Source organism: Diabrotica virgifera, chromosome 8, assembly GCF_917563875.1.
Source record: "Diabrotica virgifera virgifera chromosome 8, PGI_DIABVI_V3a".
Lineage (NCBI taxonomy): Eukaryota > Metazoa > Arthropoda > Insecta > Coleoptera > Chrysomelidae > Diabrotica > Diabrotica virgifera.
This window is the reverse complement of record NC_065450.1, coordinates 92,498,919-92,522,789: the sequence shown is the minus strand read 5'-3', so window position 1 is coordinate 92,522,789 and position 23,871 is coordinate 92,498,919. Positions and strand designations below refer to the sequence as shown.

Genomic DNA, 23,871 nt, shown 5'->3' with positions numbered 1-23,871 from the left:
GTAAAATTTTAGTTGTAGGTTTTAGGCTAGTACCTATTTAACAAGTTTATACTTCTGTAATTTTCTGGCTGTTTTTATCTCCATTTTTGATTAGTAGAATTAGTCCGCTAGTTCTCCATTTTCCGGTATTTTGTGTTTTATAATTTTGTTAATTAATGTTGTTAATTGGTCTGTATTTACTGCTCCACAATATTTCGTTAATGTTTGGTACTTAAACTACAGCTTTTCTATACTTAAACTTTTCAAGTGTTTTTCGAACTTTCTGTGCATATCAACGTTAGCGTCATTTTGTTCTTCCTTTCCTATGTGTTTTGGTTCTGTTAGTTGTTTTACCTCCGTTCTTTGACCTCTTTTATAAAACGCCATATTTTCTTGTCCAGACCATAAAAATCATGTTCCATTTCTTTCAAAAAACGTTACCAGTGATCATTTTTTATTCTTCTTACAAGTACTTATATGTGTTTAATTTCTTATTGTTTTGTAATTGTCCTATACCTCTTGTGTTTTGGTTGAAACGTATTTCATTTAAGTTTTTTTCTTTCGAAAACCATGGAGCTCTTCGCCTTGAAAACGATTTATTTTTATTTATATTTCTTTCACCAAGAACTTCTTTGGTTGAGGCTCAGATATTAAACTTAATTTTTACCCAGCTTTCTTACTCTATCACTTTCTGTGGTATATGTTTTTGCTTCTTTATGTTATTCTTTTTTGGAGTAAGTATCTATCAATCCTATGTATATATAATGTGCTTTTTACTTTGCTTTGAATAAAACGTTTGATTAATTTTTTAGATTGGCAAATTCACCCTACAATCAACACAGTTACCTAGACCCGAACCAATCAGAGTCATAGAAACAAAGTCAGCTAAAACGGTGGCGAACAACAATAGAAGAGTAGCCGGAATGTATCAACAGCATCCAGAAGAAACTTCTTCCAAAGATGGGTCTCTTACTGAAGATTCGGGAGTGGGAAGCCATTTTAGTAGTAAGTCCTTTAGTATATACTATATACAGTAAGGCGCAAATGAAAGGAATAAATTAGTAGCATCGTAAACCGGCGACTTTAAGAAAACATTCCGAAACAGGTCGATTTTTATTTTTAAATTATGATATTTTGGTTTATACATCATACTAGTGACGTCATCCAACGGGGTGTGATGACTTAATCGATGATTTTTTAAAATGAGAATAGGGGTCGTGTGTTAGCTCATTTGAAAGGTTATTCAATTCTCTATTCAGTAATATAAACATTGACATAATTATTTATACAGGGTGTCCAAAATAATTTTTGAATTAAATTAATTGACAAAAACAAAAATAATGCATGTAATTTATTTAATTCAAAATACATTTTACTGTTGCCCAGAAATGAGAAAAAAATTTAAGCGAAAAACAATGTTTATTTGTGAAATAACATTTTTTTCTGATTTCCGGCAACAGCTAAATGTATTTTGAATTAAATAAATTACGTACATTCTTCTTTTTTTTGTTAATTAATTTAATTCAAAAACTTTTTTTGAATGCTCTGTATTAAATAATTATGTAAATGTTTATATTACTAAATAGAGAATTGAATAATCTTTCAAATGAGTTAGCACACGGCCCCTATTCTCATTTAAGACAATAATCAATTACGTCATCACTTCCAGATGAATGACGTCACTAGTATTATATGTATGCCATAATATCATAATTTAAAATTAAAACTCGACCCATTTCGGAATTTTTCCTTAAAGTCGCCGGTTAACGAAATAAGGAATTTTTCCCATTTATTTGCACCATACTGTATATTTACAACAATACTCTTTATAATTTATGGATTACAAACATTCCACTAAAATCAACTTAGTGAAACACATGAAAAGCAGAATAATCTTCTTCTTTGTCACTCCACTCATCCATCTAAGCATTCTCATTTCCGCCACATGCATTCGTCGTTCCTCTTTTTTTTTCACTGCCCAACATTCAGTTCCGTACATCATCGCCGGTCTTATGGCTGTTTTATAGAATTTTCCCTTCAGCTTCATTGGAATTTTTCTGTCACACAACACACCACTCGCTTCTTTCCACTTCATCCATCCAGCCCTAATTCTACTGCATGCATCTCCGTCTATTTCTCCATTACTCTGTAATACCGATCCCAGGTACTTAAAACTATTGTTTTTTACAATCAGTTCACCATCCAAAGATACCATTCTATTTGTAGTAACTCCATCTTTAAATGAACACTCCAAATACTCTGTTTTTGTCCTACTAAGTTTTAAACCTTTTTCCTTCAGTTGTCCAATCCAATTGTCTCCACTGTTCCAGTTTTTGTTCTAAGTCCCTTTCAATATTTCCTATTAACACAACATCATAAGCATACATTAAGCACCATGGAATGTTGCCCTGTAGTTTCGCTGTTATCTGGTCCAAAACTAATGAGAATAAATACGGACTAAGCACCGAGCCTTGGTGCAATCCTACTTTCACATGAAATTTATCAGTCTCTCCCACACCTGTCCTAACACTAGTCGTTACTCCCTCATACATATCCCTCACAATCTTTACATATTCACCAGCGACTCCTTTCTTATTGAGTGCCCACCACAGAATCCCTCAAGGAACTCTATCATATGCTTTCTCAAGATCAATGAATACCGTATGAGCATTTGTTTCTTTACTCCTGTATTTTTCCATCAACTGCCTTATAATGAAAATTGCATCTGTTGTTGATCTGCCCTGCATAAAGCCAAATTGATTCTCGGATATTTCGGTCTCATCACGTATCCGTCTATCAATTACTCTTTCCCATATTTTCATGGTGTGGCTAAGCAGTTTTATAGCCCTGTAGTTTGTACATTGTTGTATATCTCCCTTGTTTTTGTAAACAGGTACTAGTATACTGCTTCTCCATTCGTCTGGCATTTGTCCAACTTCCATAACTATATTAAATAGACCTGCTATCCACCTTGTTCCTGTCTCTCCCAATGCTCCCCATACTTCCCCAGGAATTTCATCTGGTCCTACCGCTTTTCCTTTCTTAATTTTTTGCAGCGCTTGAGCTACTTCCGCGTTTGTTATTTTGGTGACCATTGCTGCTACTGTCTCCGTTGATTCTACAGGCTGTCTGTCAAATTCTTCATTTAATAAGCTGTCAAAGTACTTTCTCCATATCTTTTTGACATCCCTTTTGTGAACTAGTATTTTATTATTTTCATCTCGGATACATCTAATCTGATTAAAATCTTTGGCTTTCTTTGCTCTCTGTTTGGCTATTTTATATATCTTCGTTTCGCCTTCCCTGGTGTCAAGTTGATCGTATAGGTTTGAATACGCTTCTTTGGCTTTTGCTACTGCTACTTTACTTTCACTTCCTTTTTCGCCACCATATAGTTTTGAAGATCTGTGTCGGATCTGGTTTCTTGCCACTTTTTGTATAATTTTCCCTTCCCTTTTATTTTCCTTGTACTTCTTTTGAGCACCACCAAGTCTCTTTATCCTCAAACTTTTTTCCTGACGTTTTCCCAAGTATTTCAATAGTAATCTCTCTAATACTACTGGCCATTTTTCTCCAAATTGTATTAGGGCTTCCTTTCATGTTCCAACATATTTTTTCTACTATTCTTCTCCTGAATAGACCTTCTTTCTCATCTTTTAGCATCCACCACTTGATTTTTTGTGGTCCTCTCCGATATTTTTGTTTAGTTTCGCTTTTAGTTTCGCTTTTTACTTCGATATCCAGAACAAGCAGCTTATGTTGTTGGCTTACTGTCTCACTAACTATTACCTTGCAGTCCTTGCATTCACGTATGTCTTCTTTCCTTATCATGAAGTAGTCTATTTGGGATTGATGTTGTCCACTTTTGTAGGTAATAAGTTGAGTTTCTCTCTTTTTAAAGAATGTGTTAACAATCGCCATATCCAATGCTGTTGCTAATTCAAGCAGGTCATCTCCAGCTTCATTTCTAGTTCCAAAGCCTAATCCCCCATGTATTGCTTCGTATCCTGCCTTGGCTTGGCCCACATGTGCATTGAAATCACCTCCTATTATAACTTTCTCCTCTGACGGAATATCACTCAGGACGTCTCCTAATTGGTCATAGAAAGCTCTTCTTTCATTCTCACCCAGACCTGTTTGAGGAGCATACACACACACACAACATTCAATACCTCTTTATCAATTACAAATTTCACTGACATCATTTTATCACTCATTCTTACAACTTCCACTACGTTATCTTTCATTTCACTATCAGCAATTATACCAACTCCATTTCTAGTGTTACTACTCCCTGCATACCACAATTTGTAACCTTCACCTAGTTCTTTCGCCCTTTGTCCTTTCCACCTAGTTTCTTGAATACAAGCAATTTGAACTCTCCTTCGCTTAAGCGCATCCACTAACTCCAGACTCTTACTTGTAAGACTACCAAGATTCCACGACCCTATCCTGATTTTTCTAACCTGCAATGGTGTTCCCTCTGAGATAGTCCTCACCCGGAGATCCGAACGGAGGCTCATTTTACTTCCGGCATATTTTACCTCAGGAGATGCCATCATTTCAGTATAAGTTTTTATATAATTGGAGAAGGTCTTTTCATTATTATGGCCTGAAAAGATTTTGTTTGGATATTCGATGCCTGAATGCCTTTTCTATCAGCACCATACCCAATCCTGCACGTTTAGCCAATACACCACCAATGCAACCAAAGTGCAGTATTACCCCACACCCGCCTGCATTTTTCTGTATAGGCCAGGATCCCTACTGTAAGGACTGCCCTATAAGCCAATGTATTATTGCCCGTATTCCGCCACTAGGAGGCACGCACTTTATTCGGGTATTAAGGATAAGGCCCTGGGGCACTATATGACTCCCACGAGGCACGTGGGTTGCTAGGTGAAAATTAAGTCTTCACATTGAGAGCGGTGAATGGCAATTCGTTTAATTTTCACCTAGCAACCCACGTGCCTCGTGGGAGTTACATAGTGCCCCAGGGCCTTATCCTTAGGGATTATATCCATCCTTTGGATTTCATATTTAGTTTAGCTATGTAAGACATTTAGTCAATATTTAAAAGGTTGTAACCTTCGTATTTTTGGGTGACTCAGCATGTCAAGCCTGTAACACTGATGATGCTCTTTTTAGAGGGAGAAAACGTTGTGATATTTGTGGCCCCTTTTTAGGGTTTTTAAATAAATACACCTTTTACCAAGTAAATTTTTTTCATTATTTACTTGTAATTAATGGTATACTTGTCGATTCTTCGTAAAATTGTCTACTGTAGACAATTTTAACTGTAACAGCATTCTCTGTTCTTCATGTAATAAGTCGTACATTGGCCAAACATCTCAACAAATAAAGTTTAGGATCAGTCTCCATAAAAGTAATTCACGCCTTCATCCAGATCGTTATGCATTAGTCAAACTCGTCCATTTCACAGATCATTCCGTGGACTTTGATAATACCACTGTTTTTCATAATGACAATAACAAATTTAACAATTTTTGAATGTCTCTTCAAAAGAAGAAAAAGAAGGGACTATAGGTATATGTAGTGTCAAGCTTTTATGGACTCTCAGAGCCAATAAATATCGTCCGATTTTTCGGACGCTCTAATTCTAAGTGAAATATTGTAAGAATATTATAGACGATTGTCTTTAGAATATTAACGTATGGACCCAGTTTTTGACGGTTAAAATTTGACTTGGGAGGGAAAGTTACTGTTGAGAAACAAAATGTTAGATTACTGTACCATAAAAAATTAGCAATATCTGACTTTTTATTATAAAAATTAATATAAATATAAGCAATTGATGGATTCGACCGTTACTTGATGGAAGTTCATTTTATCTAACAATAAAACACTGAAAACGTTTGTTTTCTATACTTCCACAAAATTTATTACAACTATGTGACTACAGGCTGTTTCGGCAGAGTGCCTTTCTCAAGTGATTTAGTTTACAATGGTTTGCCTATTTAAAGTCTTTCACTGAAGAGGTTGAGGAGTGGGGAGCTGTTTGTCTCGAGTTGGTCATTCAGAATTATATCTGTATTTTTCAATTTATTAATTTCCATAGATTCTAATAAAGATAGCTTAAGGCCTTTATTTTGAATATGCAGAATTTGAAACTGTTCATTAAAAGAATGATTATGATCTAGAAGGTGAAGTGCGTATGTAGAAGTGTCTGTTTTTCTATTGTTGAAAGCCCTTTTGTGTTCTGCTATCCGTTTGTCAAAAGTTCTGCCAGTTTGACCGATGTAAGTTTTCGGACAGTGACAGTCACCACAAATGAGTTTGTAAACACCACTCTGTAGTTGTTTTCTCTTTCGGCTCTTACTGTTCTTAATATATTTGCTTAAGTTGTTGTTAGTTTCTGGCTATTTTTGTTGTTATCTTGCCAGTATATGTGATAGAGCAGAAGGTACTGGGTTCTTTCTGTGGTGGTGGATAGACTAATTTCAGGGCTTTCTTACGGAGTTTTTGGTTTAAAATTTTGTTAATTGTTGTTTCGTTATAGCCATTGTTTACTGCTATTTGTTTAATGATGTTCAGTTCTATCTCGATGTATTAAACTACACAAACCTGACCACCCAATAAGGCCTGTAGTTTCTTTTTATACAGCTCCGTCATATAAACTTTCAAAAAAACTGTCAGATATTATTACAGAATACACTAAATTTTCACCTAAATTCACCGTAAAAAATACACTAGAACTAGTTAAAAAAATACAACATTTTCAATTGCGCAACAACTCCAGATTAATTTCATTTGATCATAAAAATCTTTTTCCTAGTGTTCCTCCTACAGAAACTTTTGTTTTAGTTAAAAATCTTTTATACCATAATAGTACAAATCCGATCATTGCATCTGAAATTTTACACCTACTTGAAATTTGCATAAATCAAGACTATTTTGAATTCAATAATCAAATATACACAAACAACAGTGCAGGACTTATTATGGGTAATCCTCTGAGCCCATTGCTGTCAGATATATTTATGAACCAGCTTGAAACAACAATTTCTAAACATCCCGTATTTAAACAGTTCTTATATTGGTGGAGATACGTGGATGATATACTAGTATGCTTTACAGGAACTAACAGGCAACTTGACCAATTTCTATCATACATTAATTCACTTCATAGTAACATTGAGTTCACAATAGAAACAGAACAGAATAAGTCCATAAACTTTCTAGACGTAACAATTACCAGACTACACAACAAACATGAGTTCTCCGTATATCATAAACCTACCCATACTGACACAACTATACACAATTCATGATCCCATACTACACAACACAAACTAGCAGCCTACCATAGCATGATACATAGACTGTATCATGTAACTTCGAGATAGAACTGAACATCATTAAACAAATAGCAGTAAACAATGGCTATAACGAAAAAACAATTAACAAAATTTTAAACCAAAAACTTCATAAGAAAGCCCTGAAATTAGTCTATCCACCACCACAGAAAGAACCCAGTACCTTCTGCTCTATCACATAATGGCAAGATAACAACAAAAATAGCCAGATACATAAAAAAGAAAGGAATAACACCAGCTTTCAGAACTAACAACAACTTAAGTAAATATATTAAGAACAATAAAAGCCGAAAGAGAAAGCAACTACAGAGTGGTGTGTACAAACTAACTTGTGGTGACTGTCCGAAAACTTACATCGGTCAAACTGGCAGAACCTTTGGCAAACGGATAGCAGAACACAAAAGGGCTTTCAACAATAGAAAAACAGACACTTCTACATACGCACTTCACCTTCTAGATCATAATCATTCTTTTAATGAACAGTTTCAAATTCTGCATATTCAAAATAAAGGCCTTAAGCTATCTTTATTAGAATCTATGGAAATTAATAAATTGAAAAATACAGATATAATTCTGAATGACCAACTCGAGACAAACAGCTCCCCACTCCTCAACCTCTTCAGTGAAAGAATTTAAATAGGCAAACCATTGTAAACTAAATCACTTGAGAAAAGCACTCTGCCGAAACAGCTGTAGTCACATAGTTGTAATAATTTTTGTGGAAGTATAGAAAACAAACGTTTTCAGTGTTTTATTGTTAGATAAATATAAGCCTAGTTTTCCTTGTTGCCCCACTATTTTACCCTACATAGGTAAACTACTTTCGTTTTCATTTTTAAAGCTGTTAATCTTATAATCTACATCTCTGACCTCAATAAAAACCCTCCTTTTTGTGTAATATAATCCTTGTATATAAGTAAGATATAAGTAATTTAGGTAAAACTTTATACGCAAAAGTTCAAAGGGAAACCTGCAAAATGCTTTTTATCGCTTACCCTAGATTTTCTATAATGAAAATCTAACCTCAATAAACTAAGAGTCTTGAATGACTTCAAACTGTTTAAATGGCGCCAATAGAGATACTTTTTTTGAATAAAATGTGTGATATTATTAGGTAGCGTTTTATATTATTTTGATCTAAACTTTATTTGATATTGAGATAGAGAGAAAGATAGATCGAGCTCCATAGAGAGAAAGTAATAAACCACTGTTAAGTTGCCACCACATCGCTGCCACATGGCGATCCTGGCAGATCATAGGCCATAATGTAAACCAGCAACGCGCGTTTCCCCTGTACTTCTAATTAAAGCTTCTAAAATAAAAAAAAGTGTTTGTGTATAATGAAATTGTTATTATATTAATCTTGTAGGTTATGTAGGAGAAACCGATGTAGTACTTAGAGGATATGACCATTTAGACTCATCACCGACGTTTGGAGCCCGACGAAGAAAAAACAGCCATCATAAACCTCGAAATTTAGAAGTAGTAGTTACCGGTACTAACACGTTCGATGTCAGAGACTTGGAAGACTCGAATGACAGCTGTGACAGTGTTTCAGCTCCGCCATTGCCGCAGTTACCCAGCGCCTTCCATTCCACACCTGAACATAAGAATAAGTAAGTAATATGTTATGGGAGATTTTGAATTTTTGATTGGTGTCTTCTCAATTATTCATTCATGGGACCTTTTCGATATTTCTTAACAGTGTTGTTTTCATTGCTGTGATTTGGATCTTTTTTTAATAGTCAACGTGTAAGATTTACCTAGCGGAGAAAAGATATTACTTAGTTGAACTATTTCTCGATTGGAAGAACCATCGTAGGGCGTATTTAGACACACAACTGAATCTAGATGAAATATGTGTGTAAATTTAGCAGATATCACCAGGTAAAAACAATGGACCAGGACCAGGTGATTTACCTATCGACTTAATAATTAAACATACTACGACAAAAAAGTATGAACTGTCGTGTAAAATGTTTAAAAAGGGCTTTAAATTAATAGTTTATAGTAATTTCCTAGGGATCAGTAATATATTCTATATTAAAACACTTTACGAAATAGTGTACCGTCAATGAAAACAAAGCCTAGACGGTGGGCGACATTTATGTAACATGCCTAAATAGCGTTAAATAAAATTTGACACGATGTTGATATGTCATATAAGGATGTGACGTGCTACACAATTTGGAGAACAAGTCCACGGTTGCTTAGAATCGGAAGAGATATGGGCTGGTTCTTAACAAGATGCCATTAAAATGCTCTTATTAGCTTAGAAATAAAAAAGTAGAAAAATCAAAATAAGAATGTCAAATAAAAAGAAATAAAATATTGGGCGCCACTGGTTACCTTATGGGTACCAAAAATATACAAAAAAATAGAAATATTAAAAGAAAAGATAGCTAACTCAAAAAAAAATTAAACAAAAAACTAGTCATTATAAAATATACAAAATACTTATGGTGTGAAAAAAATATAGCGTGACTTACCTTATCTATGTCATTACTCAGTTAAATCTTTGTTGTACTTACGATACAAGAGAGAAGGAAAAGAGAAATAATAAAATTGTATTTTGCAAGTCAAACATTATTTATTGAACCAAAAAGAAATTAAATCTGTGTTCTCTTACGGTGTTACAAATAGAGATCATTTTTATCAAAAAGAAAATGAAAAGTTTTAACATAGAAAAAATAATACCTTGTTTGTTAGTCCTGAATCTTCTTGGTTGATTTTAAGTCCACTTCACCAAATGTCACTTTACAAATGAATTGATTCAATAAAAGTACATCAGGTTACCCCCATAGTTTATAAAAAAAATTTATAGAAAAATTCAGCATTAGATTTATTTCTCAAAACAAATTGGCACTACTCGAACAAAAACATAAAAAAAAAATGTCTCTAGTTTTTCAAAAATACTAAAATAAAAGCAACTCCGTGCTTTAACTAGGATGTTGGAACTAGTAACACAAAAAATTCTACTCCTTCTGCATAATTCCTGGATCTGACTGCATGTAAGAAAAAATGATACCAAAAGTGGTATAACAATATCGACATCCGCTTAACAGCAGCGAAAATGCCGGAGTCCACGTCTTCTGTCCGCCGTGTATGCCGAGCTGAGTTAAGCTATCAACCGACCGAAGAAACTTGTAACTACATTTTAAACTTCACTATACTAAACTGGAACCTCCTGGCGGCTCAAACTAGACTTTTCTTCTTGACGGCTCTAACGTAACTGACTTTCTCGATCTCCTCGAACTCCTATCTCCAAAGTTCAACGCAGAAATTTACACTCCCATTCTAGCAATCATCAGTTGTAAAGTTGTAAATCTTCTTCTTAACCAATAAGAAAATACTCATTATCCGTAAACAAGTTTTTTGGTTCTCACCAAAATTGCTAGCTCAGCTCTAACGACTAATCTAAACTCAAAGTCACTTGAGAATTTAATCGCTACTATGGAATTTATTATATCAACATTCCGGCTGTAGTGGACAGAATTTAGTCTCAAAAAAACATTAAATTCTTTTGATAACTCGATGAAGATAAACAAATGCTCTACTTCTGGGCAAACGGAAAGATGTGGGAACGAGGATTACGCAATACCATACGTCTGTGAGGAACTTAAAAAATATTCATGTAAACATCCCACTTCAGATGTAAATCATGAGACAATTCGCGGCTTCGGAATACGAAACTATTAGACAGAATGCTTATACCGGGGTCGTAATATAAATACGGTCTTAACACAAAAAAATTAAGGGGTGAGATATCAATGACCTTCGTACCGTTACAATATGTAGTCATAAAAACCCTAATAGAAGTAGAGGTCATGTAGATTGAAGAACAAAGTGGATATCGACCAGGACGACCCTGCGTTGGCCATATATTTTTAATAAAGAAGAGGTTAACGAGAGTAAAGGAACTTCATACTGCTTGTATAGACCTTCTCATGGCATTTGACTCTATTCTATACGCAAGTAGCGTACTAGGGCGGTCCGATAAGTACTTAGCCTTCAAAAGAAAATGAAAATTTTGGAAAAGTGGCGATTTATTTCTGAACGTAGTTTCCTTTTAGCTCGATACACTTGACCCATCGATACTCCACCTTCTTTAACCCGTCTGAAAAATACCTTTTCTCGATGTCTGCAAAGTAGAATTCCGTGGCGCTGATGAACTCTTTATTCGACTCAAATTTCTGCCTGGCCAGTGACTTTTTTAAGTTTGGAAACAAAAAGAACAGGCCCAAATCTGGAGAATACGTTGGATTGAACAGCAGTTTGTAGCCCTATTTGGCCATGACGATGGCAGAGGCGTGCGCCGGAGCATTGTCATGGTGGAAGAGTATTTTTTTCTCCCCAGTTGGGGCGGTTTTTTCTGAAATTCGGCGTCGAATCGGGCTAATAATGCGGCATAGTAAAGCCCTGTGATCGTTTTGCCCTTTTCCAGGAAGTAGATATAGATCACACCTTGTGAATCCCAGAAAATGGCGGTCATCGCCTTTCCAGCCTATTTGACAGTCTTCGCCCTCCTCGGGGCACGTTCGCGGGGTGACATCCACTATATCGACTGTTCCTTGGACTCTGGTGTACCTAATGTATACCAGTGGAACCTTGTTTCGTCGACCGTTATGAAACAACGTAGAAACTCATTTTAATTCCACTTAAGCAGCATCAGACACTGCTCTGAAGTGGTCTAATGGTTGCGTTTATTCTCCGAAGTTAGAAAATGCGGCAGCCATCGCTCCGACAGCTTTTTTATGAGCAAAATTTCATTCAGGATATGACTAACGAGATCTTTTGATCCTACTCTCTCGCCTACTGTCTCAGCTATCTCACGCACCTTCAGTCGGTGCTCTACCAATACGAGATCGTGGATTTCTTTCACGTTTTACTCATTAGTAGCCATTTTCGGGGCACCTGGGAGTGAGTGTTCAAAAACCGACGTGCCAGTACGTTGAAACTCGTTAAACCATTTTTGACGGTTTCCATTGAAGGAGAAGAGTCACCGTTTCCAACATTCCCTTCTAAAAACAAGAGTCGAATTACCGACAGATTTGCTCTTTTTTCATTTTTCTAAAATCCCCAAACACATAATATGAGATTCGAATAAAGAAAAATATGTTATTCTAGAAGATGCTAAACTGATTTCCTTCGAAACAGATCTTATAGCATAGCAAGCTGAGGCGAGTTTCTTACTTAATAAATTGATATAAAGGGACCATTTGAGATTGCTGTCTAAAAAAATACCAAGAAATTTTACAGAATCAACGGTAGTAATCTGGCTATTATTAAGAAGCAAGGGTTGAAGAGAACCTTTATGGGATAATGCTACTGTCTTATCTACGTTAAAAGAGAGTAAATTAGAGTCAGACCAGGTTTTTATCGTAAGCAGATCAGAAGTTTATAGTTGCATGTGGAATTGCAATAGTTGAGTTGCTCCAAGTAATACTGGTATCATCAGCAAAAAGAAAAATTTTTCCATAAATTTTTAAATTAGTGATGTCATTTATAAAGATAAGGAAAGACCAAAGGTAGAACCTTGTGGTACTCCACATATAATGTTTATGAGACTAGAGTCAGTATCATTTGCTCTAACCAGTTGTTTCCTATTATCAAAGTAATATTGGAACCAATTCAAAGAAATACCTCGAATTCCGTAGAAATTTAGTTTTTTTATCAAAATGTCGTGATTCACACAATCAAAAGCTTTGGCCTGTTCACAGAAAACAGTGGCAGTATAAAGAGTATTGTTTAGTGCTTGGTAAACCTCATGTAGTACAGAAAACATGGCATCAGTGCTACATTTATTGGTTAAAAAGCCGAACTGATTTTATGATAAAATGTTGTTACCAATGAGAAAGGACATAAGTCGGGTTTTTATGAGTCTCTCAATAATTTTGGAGAGTACTGGTAGTAAGGCAATAGGTCTATAATTGCAGGCATTAGATTTTCACCACCCTTATGAAGTGGAATCATAATGGCTGTCTTTAAGCACTCTTACCTTTTTCAAAGGAATCATTAAATAGTGAGACGAGGAGTTCCAACACATTTTCTGGGAGATTTGAGAAGATTTTTATAGATAGTCCATCAGTACTACAGGATGATTTCCTTTTGATACTATTGATTTCCTTTTGATACTATTGATTGTTTGAATCAGTTCAGATTTACCGACTGGTCTTATAAAGAATGAATTCGAGACCTTTCCTGAATTAGGGAGATAGGATGTTATATTTTTAGTTGATGCGGCAAAATAGTTGATGTTATATTTTTACTCACATTAAGCGCCAGACTCCACTTGCGATTTGTAGTCGCGCGATTGTTTTGTTGCGAAGATTGAACACATTGTTTCAAATACAAGTCAATCCATTTGAAACAATGTATTCAATATTCGCGACAAAACAATCGCGCGACTAGAAAATCGCAAGTGGAGTCCGGCGCTAATGAAGTATTCATTTAGATTTTCAGGGTTTGGAAGGGCAAATGTTTGAGCTGCGTGAGTTTTATTTCGAAGATCGTTTATTATGCACCAGGTTTCTTTTTCAACACTTTTAGAGCTTCCCAGACGATTTGATAGTAGGCTTTTTTAGTTGATTTGATGAGTTTTAGATAAGTTACCCTATACTTGGTGATATATTCAGTGATAGAGATGGTGGTAGTAAATTTCTTGATGTACAGTAGTGAACGCATATTCTTGGATGATATGCGGATACCTTTGGTAGCCCAGGGTTTGCGATGTTTTGGCTTAATTGTAATTAAAAGAAATGCCTTATTGATGATACAGACAAGCCTAGCTAAAAATCACTGAAATTATAGTCCACGTCCGTAGAAGGAAAATGCCACTCAGAAGTTAAGCATAAATGGAATTTATGAAAATTTCGAGCGGAAAAAATTCTACCTAAACATCGGGTTTTCGAGGAGGATTTGCTGAATATGTTAAACTTCGTATATATTGCTTCATGATCTGATAGTACAAAAAGACGATAAGGAAAAGCAAGAAATGGATGAAATAAAGAACATATTAGCAGAACTGAAGCAGGAGATTAAAACAGAAATAAATAACTTAAAAACAGAAATGAAGGAAGAAAATAAGAAGACCAGAAGTGATATAAAAGAACTAAAAGAAGAAATAAAACAAAATAATGAAGAAATAAATATTATAAAACTAGAAATCCAAAAAATGAAAAATGAATGGACTAAGAAAAGACAAGATTTGATAGAAGAAAATGAATTGTTTAAAAAAGAAAATAAAAAGATAACAGAAGATATAAAAGAACTCCAACGAACAATAGAAATAATGGACAAAGACAAAAGGAAAAATAATTTAATTATTAGTGGGTTAGAAATTGATACTGACGATTCAGCAACACTGAAAGAAAGAGCAACAAATATGATTGGAAAACATTTAGGTGTAAATATTAATATTAAAAGAGCATGTAAGATTGGAATAAGAACATGCTTAATAGAACTAGGAAACGAAACAGAAAAAACAGCCATTCTACGAAATAGGAACAAACTAAAGAATGTTGAACCCAAGAAAATATGGATAACAGAGGACCTTACAAAAAAAGAGAGAGAAAAAATGAAATCTCTAAGAGACAAAGCAAGGGAAATGAGAGATAAAGGAAAAACAGTGAAAATTCGGTACAACAAAATTACAGTGGATGGTAAGGAATGGAGATGGAACTACAATGAGGAAAAGGTAGTGGAGGTAGCGAGTCCAAAAAACTAGCAGAGCGACAGAGAAGAGACGAAGTAGATGCCAGACAAGGATCAGAAAACAAGGAAATTACGAATACACTGGACAATGAAAATAAAAGTATAGACTCGATTAGTGATAAGATTAGGTTTAGGAGTTCAAATGTTAAACATAATAATAGAAATAGGATGGGTGGTGGAAATATTGGTAGTATAGGTAGTATAAATAGTAGTAGTAGTAATAACAATAATGGAAAATCAAATACTAGTTTTGTAAATGAAGAATCAGAACAAATAGGAATAGCAACATGGAACGTGACCTCTCTAAATGGAAAGGAAATAGAAATAACTGAAGAAATGGAAAAAGTGGGTATCCAAATAATGGGAATAAGTGAAACAAAAAAGGTAGGAGGAGGGCACATAAATCTAAATGAGGAATATAGTCTTTATTATTCAGGAGTACCGCAGGGACAAAGAGCAAAGGAAGGAGTTGGTATAATAGTAAATAAGAGACTAGAACCAAGAATAACACACTATGAAACATTATCATCTAGAATTATAACAATCCAAATGGACCTAAAAGACAAAATAGGATTCATACAATTATATGGACCAACTGAAGGCAGAGATGAAGAAACGATGACAGAATTCTACAATGAACTCCAAAGAGCACTAGACAAATTAAGAGAATCGAGAGAGAAAATCATAATTTTAGGAGATTGGAATTCAAGAGTGGGCAAGGATGTCAACAAAGGATTAGGATGCATTGGAAAATACGGAGAGGAATGTTTGAACAGGAATGGTGTCAAAATGCTAGATTTCTGCCAAGCAAATGACCTACTAATAGGAAACACATTTACAAACCAAAACATCGAAGACAAATATACGTTCGTGGCGGAAGAGAGAAGAGCGAAAAGTTTGATAGATTACATAGTTTATACGATAAACCTAGAAGATAAAATACATAACGTCTTAACTGAAAAGGAACCGGAACTAGCTACAGAGCACAGGATGGTTACTGCAAAACTCGAGGATGAAAAAATAAAGGAGGTGGAAAGAAAAGATTACCAAAGAGTAAAAGTAAATAAGCTCAAATTAGAACAGGTGCGCGAACATTACAAAAAAGAAACAAATAGAAGATTAAGACAACTAGAAAACCAAAAAGAGGCATGGACACTGGAAGAAAGATGGAACGCCTTCAAAGTAGTCATAAAGTCTACAGCAACAGAAATATGTGGAATCAGAAAACATAACAAACTCCATAAAAGAACGAGATGGTGGAACAATGAAGTTAAAACAGCAGTGAAGAAAAAGAAAATAGCATGGAAAAAATACATTGAGACCGAACTGGAAGAAGATAAAGAAGAATACAAAAGGCTGAGACGATTAGCGAAAAACACCATAAAACAAGTAAAAACAAAAACGTGGAAAGAGTTTGGAGAAGAATTACAACAAAACTATGTAACAAATAATAGAAGCTTCTGGACAACAATCAGACATATGAAGAAAGGAAAACATAAAGAAATAACAGCCGTAAGGGATACAACAAACCAAATCCAAACAACTCCAGAACAAATAGCTAAAGTATGGAAAGAATTATGAAAACAAATTTAGAAATGCAATAATAGATGATAGAAATGAAACATATCAAGATAACGAGAACAAAGAATTAGAGCAAATAAATAGAGAAGAAGTAATATTGGAAGTATCAAACGTAAAAATAGGTAAAGCTGGAGGGGATGATGACATAGACCCGGAAATGGTCAAGTACATGGGAGAAGAAGGGATAAACTGGTTGTTGAAAATATACAAAGAGGCATGGGAAAAGCAGCAAATCCCAAAAGACTGGCAAAGTAACCTTATAGTGCCAATATACAAAAAGGGAGAACACGTCAACTGCGAAAATTATAGAGCAATATGTTTATCATCGGTATGTTTTAAAATATACACGAAAATAGTAGAGAAGAGGCTAAGACAAGAGGTAGAAAAAGAACTGGGAGAAGAACAAGCAGCGTTTAGACCAGAAAGACAGACAAACGATAACATTTACATCATTAGAAATATAATAGAAAGAAGTATTGACTCGGGGGGAAAGCTCATTCTAGCATTCATAGATCTAAGGGCAGCATTCGACTCTATAGAAAGACAAATTATATGGAAATGCTTGCAGAACATGAAAGTACCAAGTACACTGATAAAAATAATTGAAAATATATACGGAGTAGTAAAAGGACGTGTACAGATAGCAGGAGAAAGATCTGAAGAATTCAATTGGGAAAGAGGTATCAAGCAAGGAGACAGTCTTAGTCCGCTACTATTCATAATAGTCATGAATGAATTGACTAGAAATACTGGAGAAAGAACGAACCAAATACAGACAACAATATGATACCAAAGATTACAGCCAATAAAAATAGAAGCCCTATTGTATGCGGATGACATAGTACTTATAGCAGATTCCGTGACAAAAATGCAAAAACTCATAAATATATGGACAGAAGAAATAGAGAAATTAAAAATGGAAATAAACATCGAGAAAAGTAAAATAATGGTCATCGGCGAAAAGGAAGAAAATGAAGTAATTATAAAATGCAAAAATACTCAACTGGAAATAGTTACAGCATATGATTATCTTGGAAGTATTATTACCAATGATGGGAAAATAGACCTCGAAATAACAAACAGAACTAAAAAATCAAATAAACTGTACTACGCACTAGCGCCAATTCTGAGGAAAAAAGAATTGTCCCACGAAACAAAAATTAAAATATATAATACGATTGTGATACCGACGATACTGTATACAAGCGAAAATTGGACTTTACAGAAAAAGCATAATAGTAGGATAAATGCAATTGAGATGAGACATTTACGTGCTATAGCCGGAAAGACCAAATGGGATAGAATAAGAAATGAGACAATAAGAGGGATAACTAAACAGGAACCAATAATGAATAAAATAATAAAGAGGCAATTAAACTGGTATGGACATCTGATGAGAATGAAACCTAGTAGACTAGCAAGGAAAATTCACGAAACAAGGAATATTACAAAAAAGAAAAAAGGCAGGCCGAAGAAAAAATGGATACAGCAAATAGTAGAAGCAGGAAAAATCAAACAGAAAACGCTAGAAGAAATGAAACTAATAGCACAGGACCGAAAAGAATGGAAGAGATGGGTGAATATGTAGCTAAATTAAACCCAAATCCGACACCTGAAAGGGTATAAGGAAGGGGAGAAAGAAAGAAAGAAAGAAAGATCTGATAGTACCTACCGCATTAATAAATTTAGAGCAGACATCGAGGGGTGAGAAATCTGAGACAATATAATCAATAGTGGTAGATGTAATTTTTGTAATCCTTGTAGGAGAATTAACGTGTATTGAGAGACCATACGATTCAAATATGTTGACCAAGAACATTTGGGTAGCACAAGCAGCAGCATAATTAATGTTAAGTCCCCGCATAGAATTTTTCTGCTTTTATGAGGAAAGTCATCTAACAAATTTAGCAGGTTCAGAAAAAATAGTTCCACGGAAGAGTCAGGTGATCTATAGATGCAAATAATATAAAGATTAAGATTCTTATTATAAACTAAAGAAAACTCAAAGAAGGCTTCACTTAATAGAAAGTCATATTTTTTATCAAAGAAAAATCATTATTTGTAGAAAGAATTTGGGTGCCCCCATGAGCTGAACTTGGACGGTCATAGCTAGTACAGTGGAACCCCGATAAGTCGGCCCCCGATAACCCGGAAGTCCGGCTAACCCGTACCGATTTTCATCAGATAAACATTTTGATTTTCAATATTTTGTATTTTTCAATTTAATTGTGGCTTATTTCCCATCAAAATAGTTAATTATCAGACAAACCTTTCAACAATAAAAATGTATGTAATATAATATTTGGGAGATAATGTGTTTGTGTGTAATTTGAACTATACGATATTAAAAATGACTCATAGCACACGCCGCAGAAACAACAGCCACCTGTCTGTAGTACCTATTCCTTTTTATTTCAAACTGTCAGCATTGTTTAGGAAAGACTATTTAAAAAATTCTTTTATAAACAATGGTCTTTAGTTTTCACTGTTAAAATAATAACATTACATCATTGTGACTGTATTGTGTGTCTTGTATTGTTCGCTTCCATTTGCTTACGTTTGTGTTTGGTGTTTTTTTAGTAATTTTAATGAGTAGGTACACTTAACTTCCATTCGTCGTGGTAGTCAGACGTGCGTAGGAAAGAAGCTTGTTTTTTAAAACCGGTGTCTATAAATTAGATATTTAAATAAATATTTTGTGAACTTTAAAAGTAAATTAATTACACCAAATAAAAAAGCGAAATCGGAATAAAAGCATTAAAAAGTTATGAGTGCAGTTAGCGGGGGCGACGCCCCCGATAAAAATGTTTTAGAAACCCAAATGGATACAGAACATGCAACATCTTCAAAGGAGGAGCTATTAGGATTCCAAAATCTTGTTCCAGTTACACAGATAAGTACCACAAAACTTGTTAATAATAAACCCATTATCGATAATGACTTTGCTAATGTACACACTTCAATAACAAATAACATTAACAAAGAAGTAGGAACAAAAAGGGAGGAATTTCTTTACCGACAAAACGACCTAGGACCTTTTTACGCGTATTTAGAAAATAATTCACCCGATTTTAAAGGCAGATTAAACGCGTTAAGGATAGGTGACATTATTATCACAAATTTTAAAGAAATTGATGAAAAAATTGTAAGCATTGACGCAGTAGGAAGAAATAAAATACGTATAAAATTTAAAGATTATAAATCGGCTAACTATATCATATCTAAAAAAAATGAAGCAATATTTATAAAAAATAATCTAGACATATACATTCCTAAGTTTCTTTTAGTTAGACAGGGCGTAATAAAAGATATTTCCACAGAATTTTCAGTAGAGTATGTTAAAAACAGAATAAAAATGTACGATTTACACTGTAAATTTGAAGTCCTTCAAGTCACAAGATTAAATCGAAGACAAGTAGATGAAAACGGTACTCAATACATTCCAACAAAAACATGCGTAGTTAGTTTTAAGTCACAAGTGCTACCAAAATATATAACAATCAACAAGGTACTAAAGGAAGTCGAACCATACAAACAAAAGGTGCTATTATGCTTTAATTGTCTTCGATTTGGACATACAGGTGGGCAGTGTAAGAGCAAGGCTAGGTGCGATAAATGTCAAGAATCCCACAACTCAAAAGATTGTAAAAAGACCGATCTCACTCCAAAATGTTTTAACTGTTCGGGGGATCATTTTACTACAAATTTAAGCGCGTGTCAAGAATTTCAGCGTCAAAAACTTATTAAAGACGCTATGTCTTCCAATAATATTAGTTATCAAGACGCAAACAAACAGTTCCCCAGAAACTCCTATGCAAAAGTAACATCCATAAATACGGAACAAACTACAAACCTCTCCTGCCTCAAAACTTTCCCTCCATTAAATCCCAATAATTATACACCCACCCAATTCCCATCAAATCCAATTAACAAAATGTCAACTAATAATATATTCTACAATAATAATTCAAATAGTACAAATTCTCGAACATTCAAAAGACAGAGACCAAATAGTCCAGATCCAACATTAATTTTGCATAATGAAATTATATCTTCCCCTAGATCTCAATTACCTACGGGAGGAATATTAGACAGCATTAACTATAAGGGAAATATTAATAATAACCCAGTTGCATCTCCTTCAGACTTGAGCATGATAAATTCAATATTAGAATTAGTTATAGAAATTGTCACAAAAGTTTTAGTAACAAAAAGTATAAACATAAATAAGGAAGAACTCGAAAACTTAGTCAAATTAACTATAAATGGAAACACGTCATCACATTCTCAGACCTCAACCATGCAATAAATATCCTTCAATGGAACTGCCGTTCGGCAGTTTCTAATAAAAATAACTTAGAATATCTACTAGATAGGGGCAACTACTCCGTTGCACTTCTATCGGAAACATGGTTTAAAGCAGAAAAATACTATAATTTTAAAGGCTTCAACAATATTCGCTGTGACCGGGACGACGGGTACGGCGGCTCTGCCATTTTATTAAAATCAGACTTAATATACCAAGAAGTCTCAATTCCAACTACAATCAACTTTGAGCATACTTGTATCTCGGTAAATTTTCCATATATACATAAAAAAATTTACTTTGTTTCAATATACCTTAAACCGAGAACTAGAATATCATTACAACAGTGGATTAACTTTTTGGAACAAATTCCAAAACCATTCATAATTGGGGGCGACTTTAACGCACATAGTTTGGCATGGAACGATGGATATGACGATATCTATGGCAAGATTCTTTTGGAAGCTATCGAACAATGCAACCTAGTAATTATAAACGACGGATCACCTACATTAGCAAACAATAAGAAGTCAGCTGTAGACTTGACCCTCTGTACACAGGATCTGACACAACTAATTACGTGGTGTACTTTAGAAGAACCTTATGGCTCTAATCACTTACCAATACACATACAATTTGGAAGGAATATCCCACCTGCGCAAATTAAACAGACAAAACATAATATATGGAGACTCAAGGCTGCTAATTGGGATGTATACACCGCTACCCTTGAAGCAACAGAACCAAAATCATCACTAATGGGCATTATCGACAATATTAACAAAGCTGCCGACAAAGCAATTCCGTTACGAAAATCAAACGCACAAAATAGAAATCATTGCTCAAAGGACTGGTGGAACGAAACCTGTAACATAGCTGCTAAAGCAAGAAAACAAGCTTTCTTAACCTACACACAGGCTCCAAATCTTAATAATCTAACGGAATATAAAAGACTTGATGCAGTAGCTAAAAAAACTTTTAAAGAAACTAAGAAAAAAAGTTGGATAAATTACTGCCAAAATCTAAATCAAAATACACCAATTAAAGAAGTGTGGAACAAAGTAAACCGATATAAAAACCGAAAACAAGCGAATAAACCCCTAATGGACCCCAAAGAAGACTGGATAAGCGAATTCCACACAAAAATCTCACCTCCATGGGTCGAAAACAACATTACTCAACAAATAGCTACTGTAAATAGGAACACTTCTTTCCTACAATCGTTATTTCAATTATGGGAACTCGATCATTGCATTAAATCAACAAATAATAAATCTCCCGGGGCGGATAACATTTCATATAATATGTTGCATAAAATGCCCTTAGACCATAAGAAAGCCCTGTTGGAATTGTTCAATTCGATATGGATAAATAGGATTCCTTTTCCACCGATGTGGAAAGAATACATCATAGTACCTATCAAAAAACCTGGAAAACAGAATGGAAATGCAGATTCATATAGACCCATAGCTTTATCATCGTGTATATTTAAAACCATGGAAAGAATGATAAAGAACAGGCTTGAATATTGGCTAGAAAATGAAAAAATATTACCTGACTCACAATATGCTTTTAGAAAGGGAAGATCTTCCTTGGAACCCCTAACGATACTAGTAAATGACATCTATCTAGGATTCACACACAAATACAGCACTTTGGCCACATTTTTGGATATAACTTCAGCATATGATAATGTTCAAATAAATATACTAGAAGAGAAGCTCATCAATATTGGTCTACCAACCTCCTTTGCCAACTTCTTAAAATCAGCTTACTCTAATCGATCAGTTTCCTTAAAGATAAATCAAGAAATTTCGGAATCAAGAATATGTAGATCTGGAATACCACAAGGTAGTATCCTGAGCCCAATCCTCTACAGCCTGTACACAATGGATATAGAAAATGTTATATCACAAAAGTCTAAAATCATTCAATACGCTGATGATGTTGTTATTTACACCAGTAGCAAATCAGAGGACAAATGTATAGAAAATATCAACACTGAATTTATAAAAATCCAAAAATACCTAGACAACATGGGACTTTCCATATCCGAGTCCAAAACCAATATATGTATTTTCTCTAGAAACAGAAACAACTATCAAAGACAATTAACAATAGGAAAATATAAACTCTGTATTAGTAACTCTGTAAAATATCTTGGTCTGCATCTAGATAGAAAACTATTATGGAAGGACTGTATCCACCAAATTATCAAAAAAACAAGTAATTCTATAAATATCCTAAGAGCGTTTTGTAGAGCAAAGTGGGGAGCAGACCCAAATACGGCTTTACTATTCTACAAAACAATGGTACGATCAATAATGGATTATGGAAGTCAACTCTATGGAACAGCAGCAAATACACATCTAAATAAAATCGAGATACAACAAAATAAATGCTTAAGAGTTTGCCTGGGATATCTTAAGTCAACGCCCATAAACATTATACAAGCTGAAGCCGTGGAACCTCCTCTTAAACTAAGAAGACAACTATTGAGCAGAAAATTCATGATAAAAACCATTTCAAAAAAAACTTCTTACCTCAATAGTGTACAGTCACTAACAGTTCAAGTTTTGACCCATAGATACTGGCACTTCAAGAAAACCCCCCTCATAGTAGAATCTTTCTCAGAAATAGCTGACATTACAGATATACTCTATTCCAACCAACTCCCTCCAGTTTTAATTTACTCACCTGAACAAATTTTTTCACGTGAAATTAGAACCTACTATTTTGAAAGTGAAGAAGTAGCAAGTATCAATCAAACAAAGTTCAACGAAACAAAAAACAAGTACTGGCCAAACTATGATTCTATATTCACTGATGGATCAAAGTCAAAAGAATATACCAGTTGTGCCTTTTACCATTTTGAGGAAAATACTGACAAAAAATTTATTTTACCAAAGGAAGCTTCCATATACACTGCAGAACTAACAGCAATAGTGCAAGCTA

The 23,871-nt window shown here is 34.5% G+C and overlaps 1 protein-coding gene across 11 annotated transcripts in view; it reads left to right on the top strand.

The window, feature by feature from the left end:
• The window catches only part of LOC126890038 (uncharacterized), a 619,722-nt gene that overhangs the window by 313,823 nt on the left and 282,028 nt on the right, over positions 1-23,871 (top strand). For all 11 annotated transcript variants that reach the window (XM_050658857.1, XM_050658859.1, XM_050658856.1 and 8 more), the window contains 2 exons: positions 792-984; positions 8,686-8,932. In XM_050658857.1, the coding sequence (XP_050514814.1) occupies positions 792-984; positions 8,686-8,932 (440 nt within the window). The remainder of the gene's footprint in view (positions 1-791; positions 985-8,685; positions 8,933-23,871) is intronic.